At 43.6% G+C, this 18,906-nt stretch overlaps 1 protein-coding gene across 1 annotated transcript in view; it reads left to right on the top strand.

Moving 5' to 3' along the window:
• olfml1 (olfactomedin-like 1) overlaps positions 1 to 18,906 on the top strand; it is a 40,704-nt gene that overhangs the window by 2,457 nt on the left and 19,341 nt on the right. The window contains exon 2 of the mRNA XM_068046638.1: positions 2,916 to 3,201. Coding sequence (XP_067902739.1) covers positions 2,916 to 3,201 — 286 coding nt within the window. The remainder of the gene's footprint in view (positions 1 to 2,915; positions 3,202 to 18,906) is intronic.

The following is an 18,906-nucleotide window of genomic DNA, read 5'->3' on the forward strand; positions in this document are numbered from 1 at the left end:
TTACCCAGAGGATGGTGACGGTCTGGAATGCCCTGTCTGGGAGGGTGGTAGATGCAGGTTGCCTCATATCCTTTAAAAAGTACCTGGATGAGCACTTGGCACGTCATAACATTCAAGGCTATGGGCCAAGTGCTGGCAAATGGGATTAGGTAGACAGGTCAGGTGTTTTAATGCATCGGTGCAGACTCGATGGGCCGAAGGGCCTCTTCTGCACTGTATTATTCTGTGATTCTGTGATTCTGTGTATTCCCTTGCCGTGTTTGTCTTCCCCAAATGCATTACCACACACTTCTTGGGACTGAATTCCATTTGCCACTTTTCTGCCCACCCGACAAGTCCATTGATATCATCCTGCAGTCTACAGCTTTCTTCCTCACTATCAACTGCACAGCCAATTTTTGTATAATCTACAAACTTCTTATCATACCCCCTTACATTTTTAAGTCTAAATCATTGATATATCTCGAAAAGCCAGTGATCCAATACTGAGCTCTGTGGAACTCCACTGGAAACAGCCTTCTAGTCACACAAACTCCCATCAACCCTAACCCTTTGCATCCTGCCCCTGCTAGAACTACTTGAAAGAATACAGACTGCAGGAGTTAGAAATATGGAAAGATTTACAGCACAGAAGGAGGTCATTTGGCCCATCGTGTCCATGCTGGCCAATAAAGAGTCATCCAGCTGAATCGCACTTTCCAGCTCTTGGTCCATAGTCCTCTAGTCATGTGTATATTCATTTTTTTTTAATGTGGTGAGGGTTTCTGCTCTACTAGCCTTTCAGGCAGTGAGTTCCAGACCCCACCACCGTCTCGGTGAAAAAAAGGTTCAAAGAAGATGGTTAAACACCTGCTTCTCAGGGCAACAAGAGTTGGACTATAAATGCTGGCCTCGTCAGAGAAACAAACATTCTGAGAATGAATAATGATTGGGGAAAAAAACATAGCACAGAAACAGGCCATTCAGCCCAACAGATCCATGTTGGTGTTTCTACTCCACATGAGCCTCCTCTCACCCCTTGTATACTAGATGGAAGAAACTATGTGTATATTGCTGCCTCATGTGGGACATGCATGGGATGGGCAACAAATGCTGGCCTAGCCAGCAACGCCCACATCCCATGAATGAATAAAAAAGCATGTATGCAGGGCCCTAGACAATAGCCTGGGCAGAAGTGTGCTTCTGATGTTATTTCTCTATAGATAAGGGAGAGGACTTCCAACGAGTGGGGGGCCTGATGTCCTACCCAGAGCCTTTGGTCATTTCTGCTCTAATAGTCAGCTCTTGGCTGGACTGGTGCTGCAAAAATCATCAGAGAAGCATTTCCATCTTAATGGCCAGAACAACAACAACAACAACAAAACACAGCCAGACCAGTTTCAGTCCACAAAATAACATACTTTCCACCAGCTAATCCATGTCTACAGTTCAATGGTAGTCATGAAGACACTCACACTGAAACCTTTCTGCTAAAGAAGTAAGCGCAGATGGAAAAAAAAAGCCAAAAGGGTAGGGAAACCATTAACAAGTCGTCATGACGATTATGAAGTTTGTATTCCATGTGAATGCTGCGAGCTAAATGTTTCCCGTTGTTTACTCTAGCGATTTTGAAGTATCAGAATGCTCTCACCAGAAGGCTGCTTTTTTAATAACTTTTTTATCACCATGTCAAGTTCAGAGCAACAGAGCAGTTATAAAATAACTCACCAAATTATTTGTTGGTTAGTATTGAGCAGGGTTTTAAAGCTGGGTCTCACTAACATTGCTGCATGATTTACTTCGTAATATCCAGCAGTTAGCTTGTCTAAATTTCTTGCTGAGAAAGGGTTAAATTACAAGGACAGGTTGCATAGACTCGGCTTGTATTCCCCTGTGTTTGAAGATTAAGGAGTGATCTAACTGAAGTCTTTACAATGACTAAAGGATTTGACAGGGAAGATAGAAACAAACTATTTCCTCTGGTTGGGGGGAGTCCAGAAAAAGGGGGCGCAACATTAAAATTCGAGCTCGGCCGTTCAGGGGTGATGTCAGGAAGCACTTTCACACAAAGGGGAGTGGAAATCTGGAACTTTCTCCCCCAAAAAGCTGTTGAGGCTGGAGGTCAATTGAAAATTTCAAAATTGAGATTGATGACATTTTGTTAGCTAAGGGTATTAAGGGTTACAGAACCAAAGTGGGTCGATGGAGTTAAGATACAGATCAGCCCTGATCTAATGGAATGGCAGAACAGACTCAAGGGGCTGAATGACCTCCTCTTGTTCCCATGTTCCGATGAAAGCTCCAGATGTGGAGACATCTGCTAAAAATAGCACCGACAGAAAGCAAATAGCAAATGTCAGCTCCACAACTCCCAGTATTATAATTGTAAGCAAAGTATCAGAGACCAACATACATCAAAAGTACCCCTTCATAATATATAGAATTATAGAATCTTACAGCACAGAAGGAGGCCATTCTGCCATCGTGCCTGTGCCAGCTTTTTGAAAGAGCTATCCAATTAGTCTCACTCCCCCGCACTTTCCACATAGCCCTGTAATTTTCTCCCATTTAAGTAATTAACCAATTACTTCAATGAGTTGCTGTTGACGTTGTTATTGAATCTGCTTCCACCAAGCTTTCAATCAGCACATTCCAGATCATAAAAACCTGCTGAATAAAATATATTCTCCTCATCCAGTTCTTTTGCCACTTCTCTTACAACTGTGTTCTCTGTTTACTGACACTCCTGCCAGTGGAAGTGTTTTCTAATCACTTCTTACTGCTTTTTTTTTGGTGGTGGGGTAATGTTTAATTAGTGGCATGTTTCCTTTAATACTGCACTCAATTGTGTGTTAGCTATATCATCTAATCCTTTTCATAGGAAGTCAAATGTTTAATACTCAGGTTAGCTCTTCACTAATTCACCTTAACAACAGGACAGGCTGGAGAAGTGTAACCAAGACATGAACAAATATGTCAGGGAGTTCAGAGACTTCCGGAAAGCAATCACAGTTCGCTTGGATGGGTTGAGCATTCACAAAGCTGAGTTCAAGAATGAAGTGGACATTCTGGGATCCAGAATCGAGAGGATTGAAAAAGACATTGATTACCTGGAGGCACAGCAGCCAACTCAGCCATGTGTGGAGGTTGATGAGAAGTTGATTGAAGAACAGATCCAGCAAGCGGAGGAGAAAAGAAAAGCCAAGCTCCGATTGGCTTCAGGTGAGAACTGTTTATTTACCTCTCTTTGGTAACTATTTTCCCCACCCCCACTTTTTCCCCTGAAGAAATTGCCTTTTTTCCTTTTAACTTGTCAGGATGTGGGTGATTCTGGCATGTCACCCACATGTCACCCATCCCTCCTTGTCCTAAGAAGGTATTGATGGGCCCTCTTCTTGCACCACTGCAGTCTCATTATTGTGCTTTGCTCTAATTATTTTGTACAATGGAATAAACGACCACTTCAGAGGGGTGTTAAGGGTTAATCAAGTACTCTCAAGTCACGAGATGGTCAGGAAGGGTTGGGGTATGACTTTCTTGATGGGCACGTATTGAGTTTTGCAGTTTTCATGGTGAGGATTGGGAGGGGGTCTTCCAGAGGGGCGGCAATAGAGGGGCCCTCCACGGACCCTGGATTGCTGCCAAAGGAGAGACACCCCCCACCCATAACCCTGCTAGGAGGCCACCAGGTCTTACCTGGCGGTGTCTCCCGACAGTGGCAGGCCCCTCCACCTTCTACAAAATTGAGGTGGAGGTGGGAAGGGGCCCTTAAGTGGCCATTAATTTGCCACCTAAGGGTCCCAATTGGCTTGGAGCGGGAAGGCTATTCTTATCCTTCTCCGCCCTGGACAAAATGGTAGGTGACCCAGGCAACGTCGGGAACAGCACCCCTTGCCATTTTGTTTGCTCTCCTGCCTCTGTGCCCATCTCCAAGGGCAGCCCTGGTTTTTAATGGTATTGCAGCAACAACAACAAATTAACCACTTGCTTTTATAATGTGCATTTAACAGAGGCAAACCCAGTCCCATCCAACCTGCACAAGGGAAAATTCTCATGCAATTGACCTCCCTCAGAAAGGCCTTGATAGAACACCCACCACATCCTGATTCACACTTCAGCTTCTCCAACAAAAACAGCAACAACTTGCATTCATATAGCACCTTTAATGCAATAAAACTCCCAAGATGCTCCGCAGGAGCATTATCAAACAAATTCTAACACCGAGTCACATAAGGCAATTTTAGGGCAGATGGCCAACAGCTTGGTCAAAGAGGTTGTTTTAGAGAGCGTCTTAAAGGAGGAGAGAAAGTTAGAGAGACTGGGGGGTTTAGGGAGAAAATTCCAGAGCTTAGGAGCCGGGCAGCTGAAGGCACAGCCACCAATGATGGAGCGATGAGCACAGATATCCAGGAGGGTTGTGAAACTGGAGGAGATTTAGGGAGAGTTAGGGAGACGCGAGGACATGGAGGGATTTGAACACAAGAATAAGAATTTTTAAATCGTGGCATTGCTAGACTGGGAGCCAATGTAGGTCAGACAGCACAGGGATAATAGGGAAATGGGACATGATGCAGGTAAAGACACAAACAGCAGTTTTGGATGAGCTCAAATTTACAGAGGGTAGAATGTGGCGGGCCAGCCAGGAAAAGCTGAGTCTACAGGTAACAAAGGCATGGATGAGGGTTTCAGCAGCAGATGAACTGAGGCAGGAGTGAAGTCGGGCGATGATACACACTTCAAAATAGGCAGTCTTAGCAATGGCATGGATATGTGGTTGGAAGCTCATCTCGGGGTCAAATATGACACTAAGGTTGTGAAGTCTGGTTCAGCCTCAAACAGTTGCCAGGGAGAAGGATGGAGTCAGTGGCTAGGGAGCAGTTTGTAGCTTCGATCTTTTCAAAATGTAATTGGAGGAAATTTCTGCTCATCAAATACTGAATGTCAGACAAGCAGTTTGTAATTTAGCAACAGTGGAGGAGTTGAGAGAGCTGGTGGTGAGGTAAAGCTGGGTGTCGCCAGCATAAAGGCAAAAACTAATGCTGTATTTTCAGATAATATCGCTGAGGGGCAGCATGTCGATGAGAAATAGGATCCAGTCCAACAACTGATCGTTAACTCTCCATTTGAAGTGCTTCTTGGAAGCAAAGCTTTTCTGTGCAAGTATTGTCCAGGATGGAGTTGTATAGGCACTAGTAAAGCTCAAGGACTGAAGTTGTGGCATACCTGTCGGAGTGCGTGTTGAGGTGCAGTTGCAGATGGCATTAACTTTCCAGCAGCAAAAATTGAACAATTTGCCAATGAACCCTTGGCTGCTAAACATGTAATTTTATGAAGCAAAAATGAACGCAGTCATATTAAAATTCATCCCTCTGCTATTTTATCAGAGGTTTTAACCTGTTTACTTTGAAATGGTTAACATCGCCATTGAAATAGCACTGAGTTCCTCTCATGGTCTGACCGTAATTTATACCTTTGTTTCACTAATTATTGTTTGCCTCTAATGAATAATTTATTCCATTAGTTTATCTTCTCCTGCCACCTCGTATCCCCAACTCTCCCAACCTCTATAATCTCCCCGCACCACACGTTCTCCAAAGGTTAGACCACAGGTTGAGTGAAAGAACTGGAGGGGAAATTAGGAGAATTTGTTTCACATAGAAAGTTGCTAAGAGATAAAATGCACTACCTGAAAGGATGGCGGAAACAGATTCCAAAACTTTCAAAAGGGAATTGCACATGTACTTGAAGAGAATTCATTTGCAGAGTTATGGGGGAAAAAGCTGGAGTGTGGGACTAAATTGGACAGTTCTCTCAAAGAGCTGGCAGATGCAACAGGCCAAATATCCTTCTGCATTGTAAGATTCTATATCTATGGTTCTAGGTTGGAGCTTCAGCTCGACACTAAGAGGCGCAGTAGTGCAGCTGAAGGATTGGGGGCATGAGAGGAGGTGATTTTTTCCTTCTGGTTTTTCCCTTCCATCTGTTGGGAAGCATCTGGACTCTATGCAGCATCTCCCAACATTTCCTAAAGGCAGAGTTAAGATCCTTGACACTCAGATACAATAATGGCTATAGTGCTAGATTGGTAACTTTGAAATCTATGGCTTGACTTCTCCCATGCCAAGTTGTGAAACCGAATTCAATAAAGTTGGTAATTTGTGCGTTAAGATCAGCGGGAAAGATAACCATGAAAGCTACTATACAAATCCAGCTGGTTTGCCAATGCTCTTCAGGCAAGGGAACACGCCTTCCCTACTCTGTCTGGCTGACATGTGAATCCACTATGTGGTTCAAGAAGAAAGAACTTGAATTTATATAGTACCTTTCATAACCTCAGGACATCCCAAAGTGCTTTACAGCCAATGAAGTACTTTTGAAGTGTAGTCACTGTTGTAATGTAGGAAATACAGCAGCCAATTTGTACACAGCAAGCTCCCACAAACAGCAATGTAATAGTGATCAGATAATCTGCTTTCTCAGTAATGTTGGTTAAAGGATAAATATTGACCAGGACTCTACTTCAAACAACCCCATGGGATCTTTTGCATTCACCTGAGAGGGCAGATAGGGCCTTACCTTAATGCCTCATCTGAAAGAAGCACCTCCAACAGTGCAGTGCTCCCACAATACTGTGCTGGGAGTGTCAGCCTAGATTTTGTACTCTGGAGAGGACTTAAACCCCCAACCTTGTAATTCAGAGGAGAGAGTGCAACCCACTGAGCTATAGCTGACACCCAAATCTTAATGGCCCATGAAGTAGCCCAGCTAGCCATTTAGTTGTCAAGACTACCAGTGTGTTGGCTGCACAACATATCACATGAATATACACACATCCTGCCATGTCATGGTACACTATCTTGGTGCATTATCATTGTTAGACGTAGCTCAGTGGGTCGCACACTCGCCTCTCAGTCAGGTGGTCATAGTTTTGAAGGGACTTGAGCACAATAATGTTGCCTGGCACATCCAGTGCAGTACTGAGGGAGTGCTGCACTGTTGGAGGTGCCATCTTTTGGATGAGATTTTAAACCGAGGCCCCTTTTACCCCCTCGGGAGAAGACAAAAGATCCCATGGCACTACTTCAAAGAAGAGCAAAGAGGTTTTCCTCCGAAATAAAAACAGAAAATGCTGGAAATACTCAGTACATCAAGCAGCAGCTGTGGCGAGAGAAACACAGTTAATGTTTCAGGTCGATGACCTTTCATCAGAACTGGAAAAAATTAGAGAAGTAACAGGTTTTAAGCAAATACAGAGGCAGGGAAAAGGGGGGAGGGAAGGAAAGAACAAAAGAGAAGGTCTCTGACAGGGCAGAAGGATGCAGAGAAGGCAAAAGTTCTCCCCAGAGTCCTGGGCAATATTTATCCCTCAACCAACGTCACTATTGTTATTGGTCATTATTACATTGCTCTTTGTGGGAGCTTGCTGTGCATAAATTGTTTGCTGTGTATCCTACATTATAACAGTATTTACACTTCAAAAGTGCTTCATTGGCTGTAAAGTGCTTTGGGATGTCCTGAGGATGTGAGAAGCGCTATATAAATGCAAGTGTTTCTTTCTTGATGATCCACTTTTATTTTCTTCTGTTTTTGCACCAAACTTTCAACATTTGTCAAAACATCTTTAACTTGTGACATTGCAATGTAATTGAATCACCAGGACCACATTCTGGACACCTCTATGATCCCAGTAACATGTTTTGTCAGGCACATTATCAACCCACAGTCTCCTTTTTTAAGTCTTTAGTCAGCAGGCAATGCACCCACGCAGAGAGAACTAGGCCAGATTGTCTAGCTGCAGCAGAATTAATGAGACATGCCGACATGTACTTCACTGATACTAGCTTTAAAACTAGACCCCCTGTCTAGTTCCCATGTTTAACTCCAGCAACACTTTACAGGCACACATCACAATCTTCTGACGTAGCAAGTCTTCAACAAAGTCAAACTGGCGAGGAGGGGAGCGCTGACCACAATCAAAGGCACACTTTCCTCATTTAGATGTGTGACCTCCTGTTAAACAATTAATCAACAACTCTCGTCAGAAAAGCTGACTCGCGCTTTTGACTTTCTCATTCTGTTTAAGTAAAATAACACCTGTGTTTTGGTGTCAGCTGTGGCTCTGTGGGTAGCACTCTTTCCTCTGAGTCAGAAGGTCATGGGTTCAATATCGACTCCAGAGATTTGAGTGCATAATCCAGGCTGATACTCGCAGTGTAGTACAGAGGGAGTGCTGTACTGTTGGAAGTGCTCCTTTTGGATGAAACGTTAAACCAATGCCCTGCCTGCTCGCTCATGTAAAAGATCCCATGACACTTTTGAAGAAGAGCAGGGTTTTCTCCCCTGGGCCAATATTTATCTATCAACCAATCTGATCATTATCTCATTGTTGCTTGTGGAATCTTCCTGTGCAAAACATTTGGCTGCTGTGTTTTGCACATTACAATAGCAACTACACTTCAGAAGTACTTCATTGGTTGCAAAGCGCTTTGGGACATCCTGCGGTCACAAAAGACACTATAGAAATGTAAATTCCCGAGATGAGCTTCCAACCTCATAATTTTCGCTATCACTAAGACTGTCTGCTTCCACCTCTTGTAACAACACCGACTTCGCCCTGTCTCAGCTCTTCCGCTGCTGAAACCCTCATTCATGCCTTTGTTACCTCTAGACTCGACTATTTCAATGCACTCCTCACTGGTCTGCCTCAGTCTACCCTCCGTAAACTTGAGGTCATCTAAAACTCTGCTGCCCATGTCTTAGCTAGTTCCATGTCCTGTTCACCCATCACCCCTGTGCTCGCTGACCCACACTGGCTCCCAGTCAAGCAATATCTTGATTTTAAAATTCTCCTCTTTATTTTCAAATCCCTCCATGTCCTCGCCTCTCCCTATCTCTGTAATTTCCTCCAGCCCCACAACCCTCCAAGATATCTGCACTCCTCCAATTCTGGTCTCTTGAACACCCCCGATTTTAATCACTTCACTACTGGTGCCATGCCTTCAGTTGCTGAGACCCTAAGCTCTGGAATATCCTCCCTACATCTCTCCACCTTTCTACTTCACTTTCCTCCTTTAAGAAACTCCTTAAAACCTACTTCTTTGGCCAAGCGTTTGGCTATCTGACCGAATATCTCCTTATGTGGCTCTCTGTCTAATTTTGCTTTATAATGTCCCTGTGAAGTGCCTTGGGGCACTTTATTATATTAAAGGCGCTATATAAAAAAGTTGCTGTTGTTGTTGTAGCACCTTCTTATGATGAGGCTTTGCAAAGTGCTTCATATACAATGAATTGGCTTGAATTACACACTGACTGTTCTTATCCAGGATAACAACAACAAACGTAACAGCTTGCATTTATAGAAGCCTGTCACATTCCGTGATTTTTCTTAACCAATTTCCACAAAGAGGATTTAGAAGTAAGAATTGCTTTTAAGGATTGCCTTGTGAAGAAAAATATTTTCATTTAAAATTGAAAGGAAAAACAATATTACAAAATGTGATTAAAATGCGAATGAGCTTGAAAATGCTTCCCTGTAGCTAATTAACATTTCCTTAGTCTGTGTCTACAGTTGGTAACTCTGTCACACCCATTGTGTTGGCAGGTTCTTGGTTTCTGGGCCTTGTTTCCAGTCACTTAGCAGTCGTGCTCTCCCCTTCAGTTGTCAGCATAGCAAGACTTTAAATAAAAGAGAGACAGAAGCACATTAACTTGCTCAGTTTTTTAAGCAAAAAGTTGCAAGGGCAGGCTTTCACTGGGCTCAGAAGGAAAAAGCAGTATGGTGGTTCGGAGCTTTTCCTTGATTATTTTTGTATTACTACACTAAAACAATTTGTACTGCTGAATAAAGTGGCCCTGACCGTAATTGCTGCTCTGTTGATCACTTGCTGTGAAATAAAGTTGTTCGCTTTTCATATCTGGCCCTGTCTTACCAGCTAGTTTATCAATCTGCCTTCAAGAAAGTGGAAGAGACACATGTGAAAGACATAAATATCCAATTCAGATCACACTCCTAGACTTTGTTAATGATTAAGAAAATCTCTGGAATTCCCTCCCTGAACCTCTCCTCAACTTTACCTCTCTCTGTTCTTTAAGACAATCCTTAAAACTTAACTCTATGGCCCAGCTTTTGGTCACCTGCCCGAATATATCCTTATATGGCTCAGTGGCTAATAATGTGCTTGTGGGATATTTTACAGCATTAAAGGCACTATTATCATCTGAGATCCAGGACATCACTGCAGGAGTTCCTCAGCGTAGTGTCCTAGGCCCAACCATCTTCAGCTGCTTCATCAATGACCTTCCTTCAATCATAAGGTCAGAAGTGGGGATGTTCGCTGATGATTGCACAATGTTCAGCACCATTCGCAACTCCTCAGATACTGAAGCAGTCCGGGTAGAAATGCAGCAAGATCTGGACAATATCCAGGCTTGGGCTGACAAGTGGCAAGTAACATTCACGCCACACAAGTGCCAGGCAATGACCATCTCCAATAAGAGAGAATCTAACTATCTCCCCTTGATGTTCAATGGCATTACCATCACTGAATCCCCCTCTATCAACATCCTAGGGGCGACCATTGACCAGAAACAGAACTGGAGTAACGATATAAATACCATGGCTACAAGAGCAGGTCAGAGGCTAGGAATCCTGCGGCGAGTAACTCACCTCCTGACTCCCCAAAGCCTGTCCACCATCTACAAGGCACAAGTCAGCAGTGTGATGGAATACTCTCCACTTGCCTGGATGGGTGTAGCTCCAACAACACTCAAGAAGCTCGACACCATCCAGGACAAAGCAGCCCGTTTGATTGGCACCCCTTCCACAAATATTCACTCCTTCCACCACCAACGCACAGTGGCAGCAGTGTGTACCATCTACAAGATGCACTGCAGCAATGCACCAAGGCTCCTGAGGCAGCACCTTCCAAACCCGTGACCTCTACTAACTAGAAGGACAAGGGCAGCAAATACATGGGAACACCACCACCTGCAAGTTCCCCTCCAAGTTACACACCATCCTGACTTGGAACTATATCGCCGTTCCTTCACTGTCACTGGGTCAAAAACCTGGAACTCCCTTCCTAACAGCACTGTGGGTGTACCTACTCCAAATGGACTGCAGTGGTTCAAGAAGGCAGCTCACCACCACCTTCTCAAGGGCAATTAGGCCTGGCCTGCAACGCCCACATCCCATGAATGAATAAAAAATATATATAAAAGCAAGATGTTGTTTTCTTGATGCTTACATGGATATTGGGCCAGGTGGGTCAACTCCATGATGCAAGGGCTGTAGGATCCACTTAAGAATGTGACTGATGCCACTGAAACTCCAAAGGTATCTATGGCAGGCCCAAATTTGTAACAAAACCCTTGGGTTTGATTTCCTGATTCCCTGCTCCCCATAAACAGCCACTGTCAAAGTGAGCATAGATAAGAGAATTCGTGTTACAGTGTTGCAGCTCTGCCCCTGATCTGCTGCACTCCCTTTGAGCGAGAAAGGCATTGTGACCAATGGTTTGGTCAATAAGATATGTTATTAGGAGTCATCTGAAGAGGAGGAATGAGGTAGCAAGGCACAGTAACTAAATACGCAAGGCTAAAGTCTCTGTCACTAAAAAGCAGAGAGAGTGGTGATGTTAGGAATACCACTATTGGAGAGCATGGGGCATGTGCTGGCATACACTGCAGAAGAAGTGAGCAGCTTGAAGATGAGGACTAGAACAAAGAACAAACAAAGAACAAAGAACAGTACAGCACAGGAACAGACCATTCGGCCCTCCAAGCCTGCGCCGATCTTGATGCCTGCCTAAACTAAAACCTTCTGCACTTCCGGGGCCCATATCCCTCTATTCCCTTCCTATTCATATATTTGTCAAGATGTCTCTTAAACATCGCTATCGTATCTGCTTCCACCACCTCCCCTGGCAGCAAGTTCCAGGCACTCACCACCTTCTGTGTAAAGAACTTGCCTCGCACATCCCCTCTAAACTTTGCCCCTCGCACCTTAAACCTATGTCCCCTAGTAACTGACTCTTCCACCCTGGGAAAAAGCTTCTGACTATCCACTCTGTCCATGCCGCTCATAACTTTGTAAACCTCTATCATGTCACCCCTCCACCTCCGTCGGTCCAGTGAAAACAATCCGAGTTTTTCCAACCTCTCCTCATAGCTAATGCCCTCGAGACCAGGCAACATCCTGGTAAACCTCTTCTGTACCCTCTCCAAAGCCTCCATGTCCTTCTGGTAGTGTGGCGACCAGAATTGCACGCAATATTCTAAGTGTGGCCTAACTAAAGTTCTGTACAGCTGCAACATGACTTGCCAATTTTTATACTCTATGCCCCGACCGATGAAGGCAAGCATGCCGTATGCCTTCTTGACTACCTTATCCACCTGCGTTGCCACTTTCAGTGACCTGTGGACCTGTACGCCCAGATCTCTCTGCCTGTCAATACTCCTAAGGGTTCTGCCATTTACTGTATACCTCCCACCTGTATTAGACTTTCCAAAATGCATTACCTCACATTTGTCCGGATTAAACTCCATCTGCCATTTCTCCGCACAAGTCTCCAACCGATCTATATCCTGCTGTATCCTTTGACAATCCTCATCATTATCCGCAATTCCACCAACCTTTGTGTCATCCGCAAACTTACTAATCAGACCAGCTACATTTTCCTCCAAATCATTTATATATACTACAAACAGCAAAGGTCCCAGCACTGATCCCTGCGGAACACCACTAGTCACATCCCTCCATTCAGAAAAGCACCCTTCCACTGTTACCCTCTGTCTTCTATGACCGAGCCAGTTCTGTATACATCTTGCCAGCTCACCTCTGATCCCGTGTGACTTCACCTTTTGTACGACTCTGCCATGAGGGACCTTGTCAAAGGCTTTACAGAAGTCCATATAGATAACATCCACTGCCCTTCCTTCATCAATCATCTTCGTCACTTCCTCAAAAAACTCAATCAAATTTGTAAGACACGACCTCCCCTTCACAAAACCATGCTGTCTCTCGCTAATAAGTTTGTTTGTTTCCAAATGGGAGTAAATCCTGTCCCGAAGAATCCTCTCTTATAGTTTCCCTACCACTGACCTAAGGCTCACCGGCCTATAATTTCCTGCATTATCCTTGCTACCTTCCTTAAACAAAGGAACAACATTGGCTATTCTCCAGTCCTCTGGGACCTCACCTGTAGCCAATGCGGATGCAAAGATTTCTGTCAAGGCCCCAGCAATTTCTTCCCTTGCCTCCCTCAGTATTCTAGGGTCGATCCCATCAGGCCCTGGGGACTTATCTACCTTAATGCTTTGCAAGACACCCAACACCTCCTCCTTTTTGATAATGAGATGACTGAGACTATCTGCACTCCCTTCCCTAGGCTCATCATCCACCAAGTCCTTCTCTTTGGTGAATACTGATGCAAAGTACTCATTTAGTACCTCGCCCATTTCCTCTCGCTCCACACATAGATTCCCATCTCTGTCCTTGAGTGGGCCAACCCTTTCCCTGGTTACCCTCTTGCCCTTTTATATACGTATAAAAAGCCTTGGGATTTTCCTTAATCCTGTTTGCCAATGACTTTTCATGACCCCTTTTAGCCCTCCTGACTCCTTGCTTAAGTTCCTTCCCACTGTCTTTATATTCCTCAAGTGCTTCGTCTGTCCCTAGCCTTCCAGCCCTTACAAATGCTTCCTTTATCTTTTTGACTAGGCTCACAATATCCCGCGTTATCCAAGCTTCCCGAAACTTGCCAAACTTGTCCTTCTTCCTCACAGGAACATGCTGGTCCTGGATTCTAATCAACTGACGTTTGAAAGACTCCCACATGTCAGATGTTGATTTATCCTCAAACAGCCGCCCCCAATCTAAATTCTTCAGTTCCTGCCTAATATTGTTATAATTAGCCTTCCCCCAATTTAGCACCTTCACCCGAGGACTACTCTTATCCTTATCCACAAGTACCTTAAAACTTATGGAATTATGGTCACTGTTCCCGAAATGTTCCCCCACTGAAACTTCGACCACCTGGCCGGGCTCATTCCCCAATACCAGGTCCAGAATGGCCCCATCCCTAGTTGGACTATTTACATACTGTTTCAAGAAGCCCTCCTGGATGCTCCTCACAAATTCTGCCCCATCTAAGCCCCTAGCACTAAGCGAGTCCCAGTTAATATCGGGGAAGTTAAAATCACCCACCACTACAACCCTGTTACCTTTACATCTTTCCAAAATCTGTCTACATATCTGCTCCTCTACCTCCCGCTGGCTGTTGGGAGGCCTGTAGTAAACCCACAACATCGTGACTGCACCCTTCCTATTCCTGAACTCTGAACTCAATCCACTGGGGGATGGGAACCCAATAAAATTTGCAGACATGACTTAAATTCATGTTGAAATGCCAATGGTTTCATGTGGTGGTCAAAATTCTAACCTGCAGAGGATATGGAAGTTCCCAGATTAGATTTGTCACATGTTTGATGGGCCTGATGAAAGATGTGTGCACAAATAGCTCTCTTATAGCACCACCAATGGTGGGAGGCTACACTTGCAGGTTGGCAAAGATAGTTCCTATTATAAATATGGATATCGGAATTTATAATAGAAATATGAAAAAAGGACAAATTAGACAAGGTATATAATTTAAATTGGAGTCTGAATTATGTCTGAGTGTCCTCCTCCTAATCCCCTTCACTTGATTTTCACTACTTGGGAGTACGTTTGTCTTTGGACATAGTGTAAAATGGAGAGCCTCGGATCAGCTGCCTGCTTTACACCTCTACTGACTTTTATTAAGGAAACTGAGGAGGACCTCAATTCCGCCTCACCATGAAGAAGGAGTTAACCATGACTCTCCATGTGTAATCAATTGGAAATTGACTGGTACATGTATGTCTTTATCACAGGGGAGGCTGAAATACAAAGGGTGGAAGTTACGCTACAGTTATATAAAACTTTGGCTAGAGCCCATCTGATGTAAATTGTTCAGTTGTGGGCACCAAACCTCAAAAAGAATATTTTGGCCTTGAAGAGGCTTTAACACAGAATGATACTGGGGCTAAAAGGATTAAATTTGAGGATAGGTTGCATGGACCAGGCTTGTACTCCCTTGAGAATAGAAGATTAAGAGGTGATCTAATTGACATGTTTAAGATGAGTAAAGGAGTTGATAGAGCGTAGAGAGAGAAACTATTTCCTCTGGTGTGGCAGTACAGAACAAGGGGACAAAACGTTAAAATTAGAGTCATTCAGGGATGATATTAGGAAGCATTTCTTCACACAAAAGTGAATGGAAATCTGGAACTCTCTCCTCCAAAAAGCTGCTGAGGCTGGGGATCAATTGAAAATTTCAAAATGAAGATTGTTGTTAGGTAACTGTATTAGGGGTTACGGAACCAAGGTGGTGGATGGAGTTAAGGTACAGGTTAGCTTGATCTAATTGGATGGTAGAATAGGCTCAAGGGGCTGAATGGCCTACTCCTTCTCCTCTGTAGGAAAACAATACCAATGCTCATCATTAGACAAGTACAGAGCTGGGAACAGATTCAACTCGCATGGTTCAAGGTTGCTGGCCCAACTGCAATCCTAGTTGCAGTCTGTTTCCAATTCCCAGTCCCAGTCAAACATTCAGGACATGTTTCCAGCTATTACTAACAGCTGGAGCCGATGGCAGTTCCTGGAAATGAAGCACAAGTTCATCCAACATATTGTAAGACAAAACAAATCAGCTTTGCAAAACATTGCCGTCAATCACTAGGATAACAATCCATGTGTTGTAGTGGTTTTAAAACATTGATGTTATATGTTGGGTTTTAATTAAATGGATTTTGATTCAGTGGGGCATCCCACACCATGCCCCATTAGTTAAGCTTGCCCTATATCCTTCAGCTCAATAAACTTATGCCCACAAAATTGCTGGGAGTGTGAGCTGATACTGGTGCAGAGAGAGCAAAGGGGCATCTGGATTCTCAGTGAAAAAAATGGGACCAACAGACCATCTCCTTAAGCAATGAAATTTAAGGATTGAGAAAGAAACAGAGGATTAATGGAGAAGGAAGTTGGGTGAATTAGAGTCAAATCAGGTACAGAAAGAGAAATAGAGAGAGGGAAAGAAAGATTGGATTGAGAGGAAAAAAAGAAACAGAATGAAAAAGTGAGATTTATTTTCTTTTCAGATTTAATTTTAACATGTTCAAAATCTCCAACATAATTCACCACAAGAAGAAATGAGATCTCACAATTTTAATTGTATACTTCCAGTATTCATTTATAATAATTACATCATTAACAGATTACTTATGCTATTAATTACTAGACTTATTTTTTTCCTGTGGCAAGTTTAATGAGCAAATACTGTGCAACTCCAGCAATTTCATGGAACTCTTGGGAGGCAAAGATGTGATTTTTGTGAAGGTAACAGCGGAGTGATGCAAATCTTCTGGTAATTCGCAATTCACAGGATATCTCTTCCTTGCCACAAGTTACTGGACAATTTACACATTGATAACATATTTAGATGAGCACTTGAAATGCCATAGCATACAAGGCTACGGGCCAAGGGCTGGAAAATGGGATTAGAATAGAAAGGTGCTTGATGGCAGGCATGGACATGATGGGCCGAAGGGCCTGTTTCTGTGCTGTATAACTCTATGACTCTAGGTGTTGTTATTTTCTGAGCAAATCCCAGCCTCATGTATTATTAATGGCTGACAGCCTTGGCTCAGTGGCTAGTACTCATGTCTCTAGATCAGAAAGCTGTGGTTTTAATCTCTTTTCCAAGGACCTCAGCACATAATCCAGGCTGACATATCAGTGCAGTAATAAAGGAGTGCAGCACTGTTGGAGGTGCCGCCTTTCAGACGAGACGATAAACCAATCTTCCCTCTCAGGTGAACATAAAAATTCCTTGTTGTTGAACTTGGATGCCAGGGAGGAGCCAAATCCGACTACTAGATACAAATATCTTCCATTTATTTTTGTCAGATCCTTTTTGAATTTTAGAAAGAAGAAATAAAAGTTTTACAGTTATGCAGCACCCTTCATGACCTCAGGCTGTCTTCAAGCAGTTTACAACCAATGAAGTACTTTTCAAGCGCAGTCACTGTTGTAATATAGGAAACGCAGCAGTGAATTTGTGCACAGCAAGCTCCCACAAACAGCAATGTGATAATTACCAGATGACCTGTTTTCATGTCTGCACCATTGGTGGTCGGGCCTAAGCTGTGGAATTCCCTCCATAAGCCTTTGCGCCTCTCTACCCGGCTTTCTTCCTTTAAGACGCTGTTTAAAATCTTTGACCAAGTTTTTGACCATCTGTCCTAATATCACCTTGCATGACTCAATGTCAAATATTTTGCTCTTTGAATCACCTCGCAACATTTGATTACATTAAAGGTACTATATATAAATACAAGTTGTTGTTGTTATTGACATTGACACAGGACACACCGGGCAGAACGCCCCTGCTCTTCAGCATAATAGTAGGCGTGGAATCCTTTACACCCACCTGAGAGGTAAACAGGGCCTCATCTCACCCAAAAGATGGCGTCTCCAACAGTGTGGCATTCCATCACTGGCCGTGTCAGCCTAGATTACATGCTCAAATCTCTGGGGTAGGACTTGAAGCCACAAACTCTAACTTTAAATTCACCGGAGCCCTATGATATATTGAACATTTTTATCAGCCTGTCTTTTACAATTCAGTGATCTGTCTTGAACCTTCAAAGAGAGGTAGTCAAAGCAGATGGCTTCTGTAGAGGGTGAGAAAATGGAAAGAACGATTATGTAAGGAAATTATTTATAGTTTAGCACTGCACTTGAGAGCCATTATTTATTTTTACTACATGAGGAAGTTAGCGAGGTTTAATGATGACTGTAAAAATACATGTGGTACTTATACCATTCACCTGTGCTCTATTGCAGTTTAATAAATGTGTTTGGCAATTAAAGCATGAGACAATGACTCGTGTCAAGTTATTCTGCTGCTTTACAAAGACAAGGAGACTCATAAGACAGCACAGGATGTAATTAGTAGATGATACACGTAGCCCGCACTGTTACCCATCCTGTTGGATGTAAATAGGGCAGGAGAATAAGCACACATTCACGTGGCATTGTTTAAAGCCCAGGGCATCCAGCAGGAAATTCCTAACTTTATTTCCAAAGGAGGAAAATAATCAATGAAGAGATTATGGGGGAGGTGTCCAGTAGTCAGCAACGGAGAAGGATTGGGGGAGGGGCCGCACCTTAGTTGGCCAATTGACGCCCTTGGTCTGTCTGACCTACATTGGCTCCCAGTTGAACAACGCCTCGAATTTAAATTTCCCGTTCTTGTTTTCAAATCCCTCCATGGCCTCTCTGTATCCCTATCTCTGTAATCTCCTCCAGATATTATACCCTTTGAGATATTTTCATTCCTCCCAATCTGGCCTCTTGCACATCCCCGATTTCCATTGCCCCATCCTTGGTGGCCATGCTTTCAGCTGCCTGGGTCCTAAACTCTGGAACTCCCTCACTAAGCCTCCCCACCTTTCTTGCTGCTCTCTTCTGCTTTAAGACACTGCTGAAAGCCTCTCCCCGACCAAGTTTTTAGTCACCTGTCCTTATAACTCCTTATGTGGCTAGATGTCAAATTTTGTTTGATAATTCTCCTGTGAAGCGCCTCAAGATGTTTCATTACATTAAAGGCACTATATAAATACAAGATGTTGTTGATACCATACTCGTGCAGGCCTATGAATGGGCAAGCGGTCTCTCTGCCTGTAACAGGTGTGAGGCAGCTTTACTGTATAGAGATGTTGTGTGACACTGATGTAGGACTGGTTAATGCATTTGGCTGAAATCTCTCTCTGCCTTATTTCAGCAGACATGTTAACCTATTTAAAATAAACTCACGGCCTATGTATTTCAGAAGTTTTGAT

This window comes from Heterodontus francisci, chromosome 14 (genome assembly GCF_036365525.1).
Source record: "Heterodontus francisci isolate sHetFra1 chromosome 14, sHetFra1.hap1, whole genome shotgun sequence".
Classification (NCBI taxonomy): Eukaryota; Metazoa; Chordata; class Chondrichthyes; order Heterodontiformes; family Heterodontidae; genus Heterodontus; species Heterodontus francisci.